General features: G+C 42.3%; 3 protein-coding genes across 9 annotated transcripts in view; 2 read left to right on the top strand and 1 right to left on the bottom strand.

Annotated features, from left to right (window-relative positions):
• Nucleotides 1–17,500, bottom strand: part of LOC147032367 (uncharacterized) — a 284,195-nt gene that overhangs the window by 231,853 nt on the left and 34,842 nt on the right. Inside the window, exons 1-3 of one of the 3 annotated variants that reach the window (XR_015055132.1) lie at nucleotides 4,808–4,947; nucleotides 4,538–4,639; nucleotides 1–154 (exon numbers count right to left, since the gene is read on the bottom strand). The exon at nucleotides 1–154 is cut by the window's left edge and continues 609 nt beyond it. The exons of 1 other annotated variant lie outside the window; for it this stretch is intronic. The gene's annotated coding sequence lies outside the window, so the exon portion shown is untranslated. Of the gene's footprint in view, nucleotides 155–4,537; nucleotides 4,640–4,807; nucleotides 4,970–17,500 lie in introns of those variants that run through there. One more of the 3 variants, XR_015055133.1, reaches the window with a different exon arrangement.
• Nucleotides 1–17,500, top strand: part of LOC147032371 (homeobox protein Hox-D3a-like) — a 196,996-nt gene that overhangs the window by 40,324 nt on the left and 139,172 nt on the right. The gene's annotated exons all lie outside the window — the stretch shown is intronic.
• LOC147032374 (homeobox protein Hox-D4a-like) lies at nucleotides 5,015–6,596 on the top strand. Its single transcript, XM_085869952.1, has 2 exons — nucleotides 5,015–5,621; nucleotides 6,029–6,596. The coding sequence occupies exons 1-2, from the start codon at nucleotides 5,015–5,017 to the stop codon at nucleotides 6,310–6,312; spliced, it is 891 nt and encodes a 296-aa protein (XP_085726078.1). The 3' UTR covers nucleotides 6,313–6,596.

The raw sequence follows: 17,500 nt of genomic DNA on the forward strand, positions 1-17,500 counted from the left end.
ACAACTCGCACACAATGATCATCGCAACGGCAGCGGTTCTTGTAAAATTCCTTGCATTGAAGAGATGCCACGACGGTATCCTGATGCTATAGGTCGTGCTCAGTTCGCTTGGGAAACATCGGGTGGTTTGAGGAGGCAGTTGGGCTCGTGTGTTCTTTCCATAAGGTCATGGGCAATAAAGACGGGTGGGGGGAGATAGGGAGGGAATCACTAACAAATTTTAGAGAAATGGCTACTAAAGGTCGTGTTCCATTCCACGTATGAATGTGCATTACCAGTGTTATATATATATATATATATATATATATATATATATATATATATATATATATATATATAAAGAAAACAAAATATATATATATATATATATATATATATATATATATATATATATATATATATATATATATATATATATATATATATATATATATATATATATATACACACACACATATATACATATACATACACATGCATATATACACACACACACACACACACACACACACACACACACACACACACACACACAAACACACACACACACACACACACAAACACACACACACACACACCAAAATCCCCCTCACTCCGATCCATACCATATTATACAATCGTGGAATGATTGACACTGAAGCACTCCTGTATATCAGACCACTTTGTAATTCTTCCTTGTTTGTATACTCTGTTCTGTATTGTCCTGTACTGTCCTGTGTGGCACATCCCCATCACCCACATCCTGTGCTAACTCACTTCATTCCAGATGCAAGGCAATGATGAGCCTGTTTTAAGCCGGCTGGTTTGCCCAAGCCTCTTTTCATGCACCCTGTGGAGTCGGATTTGTGTAACAGGGTGAAATCACAAATTCGTTTCATAGGGACCGTGAAGGGGGCTGCGTTTCTGCAAAGTGGCCAAAGCCGGGTAGAAATGGGCGAAGCTGTGTTTATAGAAGTGGTCAAAGCCAAGCAGATGTGACCATAGCTGGTGTGTATATGTGACCATAGCTAATGTGTAGATGTGGTCAAAGCCAAGCAGATGGGATCATAGCTAGTGTGTATATGTGACCGAAGTCGTGTCAATATGGTCAAAGTCATGTCGATGTGGTCAAAGCCAAGTAGATGCGACCATAGCTGGTGCGTAGATGTAGCCAAAGTCGTGTCGATGCGACAAAGTAGTGTCAATGTAGCCAAGGGCATGTCAAAGTAGCCAATGTGTTGATGTGGCCAAAGTTGGGTCGACGTGGACAAAGCAGTGTCATTGTGACCAATGTGTTGATGTGGCCAAGGTTGTGTCGATGTGACCAATGTGCCATATCAATGTGACCAATGGGCTGTGTCAATGTGACCAATTTTCCGTGTCAACGTAACCAATTTACCGTGTCAATGCGACCAATTTGCCGTGTCAATGCGACCAATTTGCCGTGTCGATGTGACCAATTTGCCGTGTCGATGTGACCACTTTGCCATGTCGATGTGACCAATGTGACATGTCGAGGTGACCAATGTGACATGTCGAGGTGACCAATGTGACATGTCGAGGTGACCAAAGTCGTGTTAATGAGACCAATGTGACATGTCGATGAGACGAATGTGGCGTGTCGATGAGACCAATGTGTCGATGTCGATGCGATCAATGTGCCGTGTCAATGTGCTCAAAGTCATGCCGATGTGATGAATGTGATGATGTGGCCAAAGTAGTGTCAATGTGACCAATGTGTCATGTCTATATGACCCACATGCCATGTCAATGTGACTCATATGCCGTGTTGTTGTGGCCAAAGCCATGTTTATAGAAATCGTCTAAAGCCATGCAGATTTCACCATAGCTGGAGTGTAGATGTGTCCAAAGTCGTGTCGATGTGGCCAAAGTCATGTCGTCGATGTGGCCAAAGTCATGTCGTCGATGTGGCCAAAGTCATGTCGTCGATGTGGCCAAAGTGACGTGTTGATGCGCTAAAGTGACGTGTCAATGTGGCAAAAGTGACGTGTCAATGCGGCCAAAGTGACGTGACTGCGGCCAAAGTGACGTGACTGCGGCCAAAGTGACGTGACTACGGCCAAAGTGACATGTTGATGCAGCAAAAGTGACGCGTCAATGCGGCCAAAGTGATGTGTCAATGCGGCCAAAGTCTTGTCAGTGTGGCCAAAGTTGTGTTGGCGATGCAGCCAAAGTGACGTGTCGATGCGGCTAAATTGACTGGTTGATGCAACCAAAGTCATGTCAATGTGGCCAAAGTTGTGTTGTCGATGCGGCCAAAGTCATGTCATTGATGTGGCTAAAGGGACGTGTCGATGCGGCCAACGAGACGTGTCAATGCGGCCAAAGCGACGTGTCAATGTGTCCAAAGTGAGATGTGAATGCGGCCAAAGTGACGTGACTGCGGCCAAAGTGACGTGACTGCGGCCAAAGTGACATGTTGATGCAGCAAAAGTGACGCGTCAATGCGGCCAAAGTGATGTGTCAATGCGGCCAAAGTCTTGTCAATGTGGCCAAAGTTGTGTTGGCGATGCAGCCAAAGTGACGTGTCGATGCGGCCAAATTGACTGGTTGATGCAACCAAAGTCATGTCAATGTGGCCAAAGTTGTGTTGTCGATGCGGCCAAAGTCATGTCATTGATGTGGCTAAAGGGACGTGTCGATGCGGCCAACGAGACGTGTCAATGCGGCCAAAGCAATGTGTCGATGTGTCCAAAGTGATATGTGAATGCGGCCAAAGTGACGTGACTGCAGCCAAAGTGACGTGTTGATGCAGCAAAAGTGAAACGTCAATGCGGCCAAAGTGACGTGTCAATGCGGCCAAAGTCATGTCAATGTGGCAAAAGTCACGCCAATATGTCCAAAGTTGTGTTGTCAATGCAGCCAAAGTGACATGTCGATGCGGCCAAAGTGATGTGTCGATGCGGCCAAAGTCTTGTCAATGTGGCCAAAGTCATGTTAATGTGGCCAAAGTTGTGTTGGCGATGAGGCTAAAGTGACGTGTCGATGCAGCCAAAGTGGTGTGTCGATATGGCTAAAGTGACGTGTCGATGCGGCCAAAGTGATGTGGCAATTCGGCCAAAGTCTTGTCAATGTGACCAAAGTTGTGTCGGCAATGCAGTCAAAGTGATGTGTCGATGTGGCCAAAGTGACCTGTCGATGTGGCCAAAGTAATGTCGGCGATGCGGCCAAAGTGACTGGTTGATGCGACCAAAGTCATGTCAATTTGGCCAAAGTAGTGTTGTCGATGTGGCCAAAGTTGTGTTGTTGATGTGGCCAAAGTGACGTGTCGATGCGGCCAAGTGACATGTCTGCGGCCAAAGTGACGTGTCAATGCGGCCAAAGTGACGTGTCAATGCGGCCAAAGTGACGTGTCAATGCGGCCAAAGTTAACGTGTCAATGCGGCCAATGTGACGGGTCAATGTGGACAAAGTCATGTTGATGTGGCTGAAGTCATGTTGATGTGGCCAATGTGATGTGTTGATGTGACCAATGTGAGATGTCGATGTGACCAATGTGATGTGTTGTGACCAATGTGACGTGTCACTGTGACCAATGTGACATGTTAATGTGACAAATGTGACCTGTCGATGTGGCCAAAGTAATGTCGGCGATGCGGCCAAAGTGACTGGTTGATGCGACTAAAGTCATGTCAATTTGGCCAAAGTTGTGTTGTCGATGCGGCCAAAGTGATGTGTCGATGTGGCCAAGTGACATGTCTGCGGCCAAAGTGACGTGTCAATGCGGCCAAAGTCATGTTGATGTGGCTAATGTGATGTGTTGATGTGACATGTCGATGTGACCAATGTGATGTGTTGTGACCAATGTGACATGTTGATGTGACCAATGTGACGTGTCATTGCAGCCAAAGTCGTGTCGATTTGGCCAAAGTCGTGTCAATGTGACCAATGTGACATGTCGATGTGACGTGTCGATGTGACCTACGTGATGTGTTGACCAATGTGACGTGTCACTGTGACCAATGTGAAATGTTGATGTGACCAATGTGACGTGCCATTGCAGCCAAAGTCGTGTCGATGTGGCCAGAGTCGTGTAAATGTGATCAATGAGACGTGTCGATGTGATCGACGTGATGTGTTGTGAGCAATGTGATGTGTGACTCTGACCAATGTGACATGTTGATCTGACCAACGTGATGTGTCACTGCAGCCAAAGTCGTGTTGATGTGGCCATTGTGACTTGTCGATGTGACCATTGTGACTTGTCGATGTGACCTTTGGGTGGTGGTGGATGTGATCAATATGATGTGTCAATGTGATCAATATGATGTGTCGATGTGGCCAAAGTTGTGTCGATGAGGCTAAGGCCTGAAACATAAAAAAAAAAAATCAACACGAACTTCTATTCCATCACCTCCATTACAGACAACACACATTCACGAGCAATGTGTAATGTACAGAACACCTTTGTCATGTGTTTTTTAACCTTAAAAAAAAAAAGTTCATCCTCACGTCATACCATCCATGTACACGCATACAGGATACACATTTGGAGAAATCCTTTTAATAGCTGCAGACTGCATTTGCTTTCCCATACCTATGCATTGCTTACGTCATTTTTTTTCATGACGAAGAAGTGGATGTAAGCATGTAACTACAATAGCTGAGACGGTCATCAAGCCATCCTGTCAAAGTTGGACTAAAGGAGGAAGAAGAACGGTATCCACATGGCAGAGGAAGAAGAACACAACGTTGACATTGGTAGAGGCTCAAAGTTTCGAGTGCAGCGACAAAAGATGGTGAACAATGAGGACGTACAAAGACTCCTGCTTGGGGAGAAATGTCTCAAGTAACGACGGTGCGTTACCTTCACGCTGCCACACCCTGACTCTCGGCGCCCTGCTGCTTTTCTTCCCGTCCTGTTCATCGCAGAACGCCTCGCCAAATGTAGCCTACTTGAGCATGGGTTGTGCAGGGTGGTCGGAGGGGGAGTGGGGCTAGAAGTTTCCGAGCTGAAATTTACGTGCCCGGTTCGAGTCGAGTCTCCTCCAGCAGGCGACCCCAATGACACAAAATGTGCCCCATTTGTCAGAGCGGCAGTTCTCGTCATGCATGCATTTGTGCCATCCCATTGGCTGCTGCACGATCACGTGATGTCTCAACTTTGCACTGCTGCCCGTGGTGGTGGAGGAGGTGTTTAAGGAGCAGCGTCAAAACGACATACGCTGAGGAAAAAAATTGTGATTCTGTATATCATCCTGAGAGGCGTCAATTTATGGGCATGAGCGCCTTTCTGACAAACGGCAAGTGCGTGGAGCCCAAGTTTCCTCCTTGCGAGGACTATGTGCAGGGAAGCTACATTCCGGACCTCCGAACCGAGTACTACCGGCCGTGCGCAAGCGCCGGGGCTGTTTCTCCCGCGGCGCTTTGTCGAGCACCTTGGCGAGATCCGGCAGCCTGTGGCGCCCTGGCGGGGCAAGCTGGGTCCTCAGCACAACCTCTACGTGGCTCGAGGCCGACACTGACTCCGGAGGCCGCCATGGATGCGCCGGACGAGAGCGGAGCCGCTGTGGGATTATCGGACGGTGTGGCGGACAAGCAGAGCGCTGTTTGCTCGTTCCCGATGGATGCCTCGCAGCCAGTTGTTTACCCGTGGATGAAAAGGATCCACGTCAGTGCGGGTGAGTCCGAGGGTGCGGGACATCACGCGGCCATTGTGTCTTTCCTCGGTCTCATCAAAGGCGCGTGACGGAGAGCGTGCGCACGCGGAACGGCGGCAGCGCGCGCGTGACCCACGATTGCTCGCGCCATAAATTTTTACGGCTTCAAATTGACACGCCGATCGTTCGGCTCTCGGCGCGGCGTGTCCATTAGTCCAATGGAGCCGGACACCCGATCGGCCCTTTTGGAGCTCGTAAAATCGCAGCCGGCGCCTGGCCCGAGAATTTCGCGAACGGCTGCTAACCGAGCCAGTTCGCTGGCGCCCATCAAAGGCCGCGCACATCAAGGCCTGCATCAATTTGGCTGCGTTTTTCTCCGTGTTTGTCTGCCGTCGTGAAGTATGTAACCCCTTTTGTCGCACACGCAGTCAACGGCAGCTACTCGGGGGGTGAGCTGAAGCGTTGTCGAACAGCGTACACCCGGCACCAAGTCCTGGAGCTCGAGAAGGAGTTCCACTTCAACCGCTACCTGACTCGTCGGCGGCGCATCGAGATTGCCCACAGCTTGTGCCTGAGCGAACGCCAGATCAAGATCTGGTTCCAGAATCGGCGCATGAAGTGGAAGAAGGATCACAAATTGCCCAATACCAAGGTCAAATCGGTGCCCACAGGGCCTGGGGTCACTGCGGCGATGTCCCAACCAGTTATGTGAATCATCTCACCGTAATAATCCATACAAAGCAGATCCCAAAGTAAAATGTATCCATATTAAGTTCACCATGGGGTCATATGTACACAAAACTCTCTCTCTTGAGACGATAAGAGCTATATATTTATTGGTGGGCAGGAATAAAACAAACAAACAATCACACACAATACATCTACAGTTGCCATTATGAACACAGAGTAAAAGTGGAGAAACCGAAAAGACAAAGTTATCTGTTTGAAAGTGCAAACTCACAGAAGGCCAGACAAACTTTCCCAGTGGACCACAAAATGTAATATATATACATATACATATATATACATATATATATATATATATATATACATATATATATATATATATATATATATATATATATATATATACATATATATATACATATATATATATACATATATATATACATATATATATATACATATATATATACATATATATATATATATATACATATATATATATATATATATATATACATATATATATATATACATATATATATACATATATATATATATACATATATATATATATATATATATATATATACATATATATATATATATATATATATATATATATATATATATATATATATATATATATATATATATATATATATATATATATATATATATATATATATATATATATATATATATATATATATATATATATATATATATATATATACATATATATATATATATATATATATACATATATATATATATATATATATACATATATATATATATATATATATATATATATATATATATACATATATATATATATATATATATATATATATATATATATATATATATATATATATATATATATATATATATATATATATACATATATATATATATATATATATATATATATATATATATATATATATATATATATATATATATATATATATATATATATATATATATATATATATATATATATATATATATATATATATATATATATATATACATATATATATATATATATATATATATATATATATATATATATATATATATATATATATATATATATATATATATATATATATATATATATATATATATATACATATATATATATATATTGTGAATTGTAAACCTACCTATGTTTTGCTTTTAATACAGGGTTATGTATAAAATGCAAGTTGTAGCTACACGTCAGGAAATGAAATCTTTCAGCATCACGTTGGAAGAAAAAGTATGATGTTACTTCATCCGCAATACTTTCACTGCCAATCGCACACACCAACTCAGAACAACATGATTTTGAGTAAGATTGTGTCTACATATATATATATACTCACACATGCACACACTGTATATTAATCCAAATGTTTTATGTCTAATTTATTATTTCTTACATATTCAGAGCTTTGTTCAGGATGTTGTACTTCATTGCCTGACATGTTCTCATGATGTACATACATACAGTATTAAATTATTTGACATTATTATATCTTTTAGAAGCACAAATGGAAAGCTGTTGCTGTTGAACTATGTGTGGTATCAAGTGTGAAACATGAGTGCATCCACCCTCACAATCAGTTAAAATGTGGTATCATCTGAAATAGAAATGTTACATTTGAAACTGTATCAGCCAACAGATTCAATAAAGTTTTAAATGAATTTTATTCACGACTTGCTGTTACGTTAATGTACGTTTCTATTGAAAGAGTGTGTAACACAGTCTCGGGTGGATTTTAAGACACACCACTTTAGTGAGAGGTTAACAGGTACAAATAATGCTCTGAGGTTGAAGTTTCGCCATTTACAGCAAATGTACGGAACTTTTGCAGAAGTGAGCCAAACCGTTCAAATGGCTCAGGATTGATACCTAACGCAAGCATTCGTGATTATGAGCCTTATTTTCATCATGTCGTCAAATTATTGTCATTGGTAATGTAAAAACATATATTTGTATGTGTGCATAGTTTATTTAATTTCTATTTATTTACACATGCCTATTAATTAGGGTTTAGAATTCTTAATATGCTCGGGTTGAACAGTAAATCTGTGGCCTCGCATGATTTGCACTTGACTGACACTAATATAAAGGCAAATGCTATTATTGTTCTTATCATTATTATTATTTATTTTCATTACTATTACTGACAACATTTGCAAACTTTTCCTGGAATAATGAACTATTTCATTATTTTTTGCTTCCAACATATGTTTCTCAATATTACCGATCAAACTCGAATATACGAGGTCCTCGTTAAACTTTATTTCATTTTCCAGCATTCTGTGTTCCTTGTTGCCTGAAACCGCATGCTACAATCGTTATGCGCAAACAGCTATATCGGATAGGAAAATTATTTGTTCCTGAAATTTATATTACAGTATATGAAAGAGAGAAAATTTCAAAACTTGCCATCTTTGTCATTTGTTCCCTCTTGGAAAGACTATTTGCACCAATCCGGCTGCAGCGCCAACTTTCTTTGACATTGTTGGGCCAATTTGAACGCAACTGCATACAATTTATGGCGGTCGTAAAATATCTTTTAAATTAAAAAACGGAACCGCAACAATTTTACTCACCGTGCTCGGCTTTAGGTGGTCAGAAACTGCACCCCAAGTGCATGCAATAAAAGCACACCTTTTGCTGACTTGTTCACGTTATATTGTCAAACAATGTGCTTGAAACGAGTCTTGGTCAAATAATTATTTTAGTTTTATTTGATGTTTTCCACAGCATGGTTGTTCTTTGTTGGAGACGGGCTGCAATGAAGTATGAGCGAAAAGTCATTCGGCAAACTTTTTAGGCATGTCTGGAGGCCCAACCTCCACCAAAGCAGTTCAAACACATGATGTACATTTGAGGTAAATGTACATGAGGTGTACATTACAGTTCAAACGAGCATCAAGCTGCTGGTCCATATTGCTTGCTATGCATGCGAGAGAAGGGGCGACAGGTTCCAAGGAGCTACAGACACACGGGCGGTGATAACAACACTCTAAGCAATATGCCCCGAGCACAAATTCGGGCCAGGGAGAGGCCGAGGTCAAACATCGGCCACTCTTTGTGCATCTCGCCTGGGAACGCGTCCCGCAGAAGACCGAGAATAAGGGACGTGGGCTAACTGCAAGAGATGTAATAAAGCAAGTCCGAGAACCCCCGCTGGATGGACCGAAACCGCCCGTCGAGAGCCACGGACGACGTGCGTTGACTCCACCGCGGCGCCGGATCGACCCGACGCCGCACACGCCTTATCGGCCATCGCGGCCTGTCTGCTTGACAGAGAGTGTTTCTTGGACTGGGTGTCGCAAAAGTGCGGGGTCGTTGAGAGGACACGTTTTCTGTTCCATTTGATGCACTTTGGAACCGGGGGTCAGAGGCGTGGAACCCTTGACCTATTGGCCAGAGTCTGATTAGGAATGCCATCGGCCTAGACCCGTCGTTACCCACGTCAGGTTGAGAGGTGCAGCACACAGGAAAGGCCTCAGCACTGCAAGAGAATGAGCAGTTGAGTCATCCATGTTTCATTTCTAGACCCTGTTCCCTGCAAAATGATGTGTGCTAAATGGTTGGCCTGAAAGTGTAGATAAATAATCCTCTTGAAATAAACATTGCTTCACAAGGACATAGCCTGCTTATTGTGTTTTATGAAATATTGAGAGATATGCAATATGTTAGAGCATGTCCAATATTTTTATTGTAATTGTTTATAATATAGAATCACAAAAAAAAAATTATGTTGCCAGGCGTTCTGCTACTGTGAATGCACACAATGCAATGCCTTACTTCATGAAAGCATTTTTGTATTAACGCATTTTAATATGTAACGAATGCTACACACACATACAATGCAGATAGTGCACATTTACAGTGTTTAATTAAATTGTTCTATGTTGTGTATACAGTGTTATACTAATTTACATTGTTAGTACATACTGTATGTAAGTTTGTAGGTCAAAGACATTAGCAGGTATTAGTGCACACGACATGAAATAGTAGTATTTGGACAAATTAAGACAGTACAGTATAGAAGCAAATTAACTGGCTAACATATGGGATTTGAACAACAACATGATATACACATGTATATACTCGTATTACACACACACACACACACACACACACACACACACACACACACACACACACACACACACACACACACACACACACACACACACACACACACACACACACGAAAGACCAATCACGTCTTTCACTCGTAATTTCAGGGAGCATCCAATCAGTTCTCATCTAATTAATGACCCCCAGCTGTGGCTATGACTTTATAATTATTTGCCACTCTGCCCTTCTAGCCAACGAAAGGTGCAAAAAACTGAACAGGGTAAGCCATTTGCTTTTTCAAACCCTACTCAGGTTCCTCCACAGCTACAGACATTTACAAGTAGCACATGCATGCGAACCCAAATGCTACATTCCCTCAACAGTCGCCAGACTGAATTCATCACTTATTGGTGAGTTGTCAGCGACCGCATACATAGAAATGTGCACCACTGAGGCTGCTAAACATGTGCAATGCCAATAGCAGTAAAACATTTAAATACCAAAAGCCCAATCACATCTCTCACCCTTAATTGCTTACCCTGTGTAGCTTTTCTTTGTTGCTGTTTGCAGCTTCATGTTGCAAGAAGGGCAGAATGATAACTCATTCTAACGACCTAGCCATAGGCTGGGGATAACTCCTAAGGTAAGAGGTCATCTGTTCTCTCCAATTATGGGTGAAGGACGTGATTGGGCCTTCGGTATTTATATGTTGACTGTTATTGGCAATGTGCCTGGTTCATGTTTGGTAACCACACTGCTGCGCGTTTGTCTACTCATCAATACGCGATAAAATTAGTCTGGTGGCTGATTGAGGAGCGGGGGGGGGGGGGGGGCGGGGGAGGGGTAGACGTAGGTGTAGCATTGGGATTGTCTTGCATGTGCTACTTGGATATGTCTGCAGCTGTGGAGGAACCTGCATCGCATTTGAAACAGCAAAAAGCTTACCTTGTTTAACTTTATACAATTTTCCTTAGCTAGCAAGGTAGTATGTATATATCCATGGTCGGTACGAAAGTAATGCCTCTTATTTTTCAGTTCGTAACCAAAGAGTGGTAGGAAAGCTACGCAATATCATAATGAAAGGTTTGTATCTCCTGCCAATTTTAAGTTGAGCGGCACTGTGATCTGTCACATGACAACATCACACCACGCTTACAAAATGGCTGCCTTGCTTGATGTGCATACGAAGCAGAGAAAGGTTACTGAATTTCTTACTGCGGAAGAGGTTCCTTCAGTGGATATTCATCGGCAATTAAAGAATGTGTGCGACACTCTACCATTGATGTTAGCACCGTGAGACGTTGGACAAGGCATTTCAAAGGCGGGGAAACTTATATCGACGACAAGCCTCAAAGTGGTCGGCCTGCGTCCGCAGTGACAGCAGAAAACAAGAGTTGGGTTGATGCGATGCCACATAGGTCTGCATACTCCCTGTAATTATCACATCCTCCATGCAGCAGTAGGTGGGGTTTTGCAATCACTTCTGTATGTCTGTCTGTTTGGCTGTGCGACTGTCTGGTCTGTAACTTTTTTTAGCATTTCACCTTTTGTTATTAAATTTTCAACAGGGCTTTATTATGAGAATATGGAGAAGACAAATTAAGAATTTTGTCAAAAGGTCAAAATGTCAAAGGTACCATTTAGCATATGGAAGAAGAAGAAGTCCAAATACAATGCGGATGGGCTTTGCATTTTCAGATGCTTTCTAGTTGTAATTGGAATTACATTTCGTAATAAATAAAACAAGTGGCATTATTTTTGTAACAACCCTCATGTGTATGTATGTATGTATGTATGTATGTATGTATGTATGTATGTATGTATGTATGTATGTATGTATGAAAACACAGTGCCGATAGAAAGTCCACACCACCTTTAAATTTTTTTAACCTTTTGTTGTCTTATAGCCTGAAATGAAATTGCATTAAATCAGACTTTTCCCACCTTCATTTCTACATAACCCACAACTACCAAGTGAAAAACAAATTCCATGAATTTCAGAAAAGTAATTAAAAATACAAAACTAGAATATCTTGATCGGATAAATGGCCACCCCCCTTAAAGTAGCAAATGTAAATTCGCTCAGGTGTAAATCAATCACCTTCAAAATCACACACCAAGTTAATTGGACTCCACCTATGTAAAATTGCAGTGATTCTGATTCTTTCAGAATAAAATCAACTGTTCCTGTAGGTTCCCTCTGCTAGGGAGTGCATTTCACAGCAAAAACTCAACCATGAGCACCAAGGAGCCTTCAAAAGACCTCTGGGTCAGGACACAAGTCAGGGAAGGGGTATAAAAATATTTCAAAGGCCTTGAATATCCCTTGGAGCACAGTCAAGACAATCATGAAGAAGTGGAAGGTGTATGGTACCACCAAGACCCTGCCTAGATCAGGCCATCCCCCCAAACTGGATGACCAAGTTTTGAGGAGACAGATCAGAGAGGCCACTAAGAGGCCAATGGCAACTTTGAAAGAGTTACAGGCCTTTATGGCAAAGACTGACCACTGTGTGCATGTGAGGACAATATCCCAAGCACTCCACACGTCTGGCCTGCATGGTAGGGTGGCAAGAAGGAAGCCATTACTCAAAAAGCCCACCTTGAGTCCTATTTGTGGTTTGCAAAAAACACTGTGGAGATTCTGAAGCCATGTGGCAAAAAGCTTTGTGGTCTGACGAACCCAAGATGGAACTTTTTGGCCGAAATGCAAACCGTTACATTTGGCACAAACCCAACACAGCACATCACCCAAAGAATACCATCCCCACTGTGAAGCAGAGTGGTGGCGACATCATGTTACGGGGATGTTTCTCATCAGCAGGGACTGGGACACCTGTCAGGATAGAAGGGAAAATGGATGGAGCAAAATACAGAAAAATCTTGGAGGAAAACCTGCTGCCCTCTGCAAGAAAGCTGAAATTGGGAAGGAAGTTCACCTTTCAGCATGACAACGACCTGAAGCACACAACCAAAGCTCTACTGGAGTGGCTAAGGAACAAAAAGGTAAATGTCCTTGAGTGGCCCAGTCAGAGCCCCGACCTAAATTCAATCAAAGATCTGAGGCATGACTTGAACATTGCTGTCCTTCAATGCTCATCACACAACTTTACTGAGCTTAAACAGTTTTGTACAGAAGAATGGGTAAATATTGCCCAATAAAGGTGTGCAATGTTGGTCGAGACCGATTCCAACAGACTCACAGCTGTGGTTGCTGTCAAAGGTGCTTCCACCAAGTATTAACTCAGGGGGGTGGACACTTGTCCAACCAAGGTATTCTAGTTTTGTATTTTTAATTAATTTTCTGAAATTTTTAGAATTCGGTTTTCACTCAGAAGTTGTGGGTTACAATGTGTGAAGAAAGGTGGAACTAGAAGGGCACTCGGAATTGCACATACCTCCGCTACGTAATTCCTGATCCACGAGAACAAATTTGGCCGCATTGGGCCAAATAAGTTTTTGAAATTTCATGCTATATATTGTCGTATCCAGGGGTTTTTCCCTTACCTGGAAAGATTGCCAAACGATTTCCCGTGGAGGCTTACATCTGAGATTCTCAGAGATTATGGGGTGTGCGGGATGGAAGGGCGGCAAATACACGTAACAGAATGAAGCACAGCACAGCGGGGTTTATCTTTAACTCACGACAAATAAACAACACAAGCAACTTAAATAAATATGGGGTTTAATGAAAATAAATCAAATATTTACGATGGTAATAATTCAAAGGGTAATAATCAAAATGGAACGTGAGGTAAAAACTAAATCTAATTTCGAGGCACCTCCACACAGACTTCAATACAGACAAGGGAACAGAATAATAAAAGGAAAATCCCTCCTTTATCCCGGCACATAGCTGTGTGCCCAGAGGTGAGTTTCGGAACCTTGAAGGTCACCAAACCACTTTATCACTGCACGGGAAAATGCGCCCAAAATGGCGCCCAGCCGTTCTCTGGGCGGGCAAATGTAGAGGAGGCAAATCTGGTGGCGATACTCAACACCAAGGCTCAGAAATTGCCATGCAACTTCTTTCGTTGATTGCACTAGCTGATGCTGCTGCTTTACAAAATGGCGCCATCTTCCTCCGATGGCACAACACGAGACTCCTCGAGACTGGTCTCACACAATCAAGCCCATCAGTCCATAGCCAGTGTCTTTTGCTCCATCACACGAGCCAATTTGCCTCAGCACAAACACAAGAATTATGCAGTCTTCTTCACTGCATCGAGGGGAAGCCAACTGTAATGCCCTTCTCTTGCAACCACTGATCCTGCCTCTCTCGCTTCTGTCCCGCTCCCAACCTTCCTCTCAACTGCCTTCTTGTCACCCAACATGAGACTATCAAACCGCAGTCCTCTCTCCCTCCTTTTCTCTCACGTCATGCACATCAATCATCCACTCCAGGAACCTGGTTGGCGAGTTTTCCTCCTGGAGGCGGGGTTTCTTGCTTGCTTGGATGTGCAGGTCAGTTGTTTTAAGGACGTGATCCCTTTTTATCGCCAGTTTTGAAATGCAAAAACATAGGAAAAGGTCACGTGCGGCAATCACATTCTGGGAGAAATTATCCTCAAACCCTACCTAATTTAACACAGCACCACCCCCTGTGTGGTGACACGTAACACTTAAGCCCACAGTTTCTCCACTTAATTTACATCGAGATTTCTCCTGCACGTCCACGGACCAAGCAACTCTATACAGTCCTATCTTTCCGAGGAAACTCCTCCATTTACCCCGCCCCCCCTCCAAACATAATATCGTTTTTGGCCCTATCTCTCATTGATCAAGAATCACTTATAAGATTAAATAATTCTCATATCCAGATCCAGATTCGGATCTTTACCAAAATCTAAGCAGTTCGTCCTTGTCACACACCCAACCTGCCCACAAAATTTCATCTGGATGCATCCAAACTTTTTGAGATATCCTGCACAGAGACAAACAGACAGAGAGGGGTGAAAACATAACCTCCTTCACCTTCGATGGCGGAGGCTAAGAGTCTGATTTAATGCAGTTTAATTCCAGGCGATAAGGCAACAAAAGGTGAAAATTTTGAAAGGAGGTGTGGACTTTCTATCGGCACTATGTATGTGTGTACATCCATATACACCCAATGTCTTTCTGTTCGTTTTGCTTCTCCTTCAAATCACATGTACCACAAAGTTGAAAATCCATCCATCCATCCATTTGGACCATACTCTGTTCAGAGCATTGGTGCTGCCTAAGCAATCAACTTGGCTCTCGGACACAATCCTGGATGGGTCACCACTCCAACACAGTTTACCAGCAAGCTGGCACTCATTTGGCCAACCTCAGAAGGATAGGATGACAGGCAGAGTCAACCCCACCTGGAATTAATTCTTCAGCCAAGGGGTATTTGAACTCAGGATCCTAGGATCCCAAGTCCATCACCCTAACCATTAAGCCAATACCAGGCAAAAAGTTGAAAATACTACAATATTAATCACCAAGGAGCTAGGTGGTGCAGGGTCAATTTTTTTTGATTTGGACAAACAAATTTTCTTATACAAGTCGAGAGAGATAAATGTCCAGACAAAGCATGCAGATGTAATTTATAGGTGAGTACGCAATATATAGACGGCCACTAAAGATTGCTTATTAAAGGCACCGGGGATGTCCAGAAGCGTTTTATCTGCTGCTTTTCAGCGTAGTGGTATGTATTAAATTGATTCACACGGAATTTAGACCTCGGGGGACATTTGGCCCATCAAACCTGTGCTACAATGACACCACATTCATTTAACTGAACAGTTTACCAACTTAAATTCATGGCAGTGGGGACATGGGGGTGCAACCAGTTGGAGCGACAAACCAACTACAGGATTGGGGAGGAGAATTGTGGGGCAAGCACAGACATCATCCTGGTATTTTATCTACATAAATAAGATCCAGAGTCTGTCATTTTTGGATCTCATCCCATACCACTGGTCACAAAAAATTGAAAATGGTACCATATCAATTGCCAAGGACCCAGGCAGTGCAGGGTCAAAAAAAAAATCATTCTTGCCCACATTGATAAATGCCCAGGCAAAGCAAGCATGAACTATGCTTCATGTGACTTGGAGACAAGTCATGAGACGTTGCTGATTGGCTGTGCGAAGCTGGGTGCACTGTGGTGGGCTCCAGGCAACTGATGTCAATATACCCTTACTGTACTGTTCCTTCTTCTTAGAACTTCAAAATAAGATTCCAGCAGTAAACAACATGACAAAAAGTGGGCCTGGTGTGTGTGTGTGTGTTTCCTAATCTTTGAGTTCTGGACAATTCCATACCCCCTTGGCCAATCACCAAATTTGGCACATGCTGTAATACTTTGTCCAATACTGCTAAATGGAAGGGTTTTGGAAGTTATAAAAAAAAATTAAAAAAATAGTGTTCTCATGTTGGAGTATATAATTCAATTGAAATAAAATCAAAAGATCCAGAAAAAATATTCTGGAAATTTACCATTATTGATGCAGCATCTTTTGCACCACCATATTTAACACGTTACATTAGTTCTTTGTGCCTGTTTGTGTCCTTTATGAAGTCCTTAAAAATAATAACTTTCCAGTTTGGAATGATTTACAATTTTGTCTGACTACCAGATAGGCAGACAGAGTAAAAAATAATTATCTCTCTGCTCTTGGCACATGTGCGATCGGGACTAACTCAGAGCCAACGCACCGCTAAACTGCAGGTTCATTTTCTGATTTGTGTCCAAAATATAACATTCAAATGAAATCGAGTTGTTCCTCAATCATCGCCTGATGTTTGTAGACAGACAGACAGACAGACAGACATGAAGTAATTGCTAAACTCTGCTTTTCCCTTCGGGTGTGCAGAGTAATAATTGGGATACTAGTGGTGAACAAGCGTTGCCAATAGGTCGTGCAACATTTGCCTTGATGGAAATTTAACTGTGCCTTGCTGCCTCATCAATTTCGGGGGTTCGATTTTTGTTTCACCAACTTAGCATGGTTACAAATGAAGGGTTTGGCAGATTGTAGTCCTAACTTGTCCATTAACATGTGTGAAATCTGGATCAGCGGCTCTGCTTTCATTTATTTGTGACTATAAATCTTAGTCTTCAAAAACCTGAGGACCACACGGATGCCATCCT

Source organism: Eptatretus burgeri, chromosome 2 (assembly GCF_056783735.1).
Source record: "Eptatretus burgeri isolate ZD-2024b chromosome 2, Ebu_testis_v1, whole genome shotgun sequence".
Lineage (NCBI taxonomy): Eukaryota > Metazoa > Chordata > Myxini > Myxiniformes > Myxinidae > Eptatretus > Eptatretus burgeri.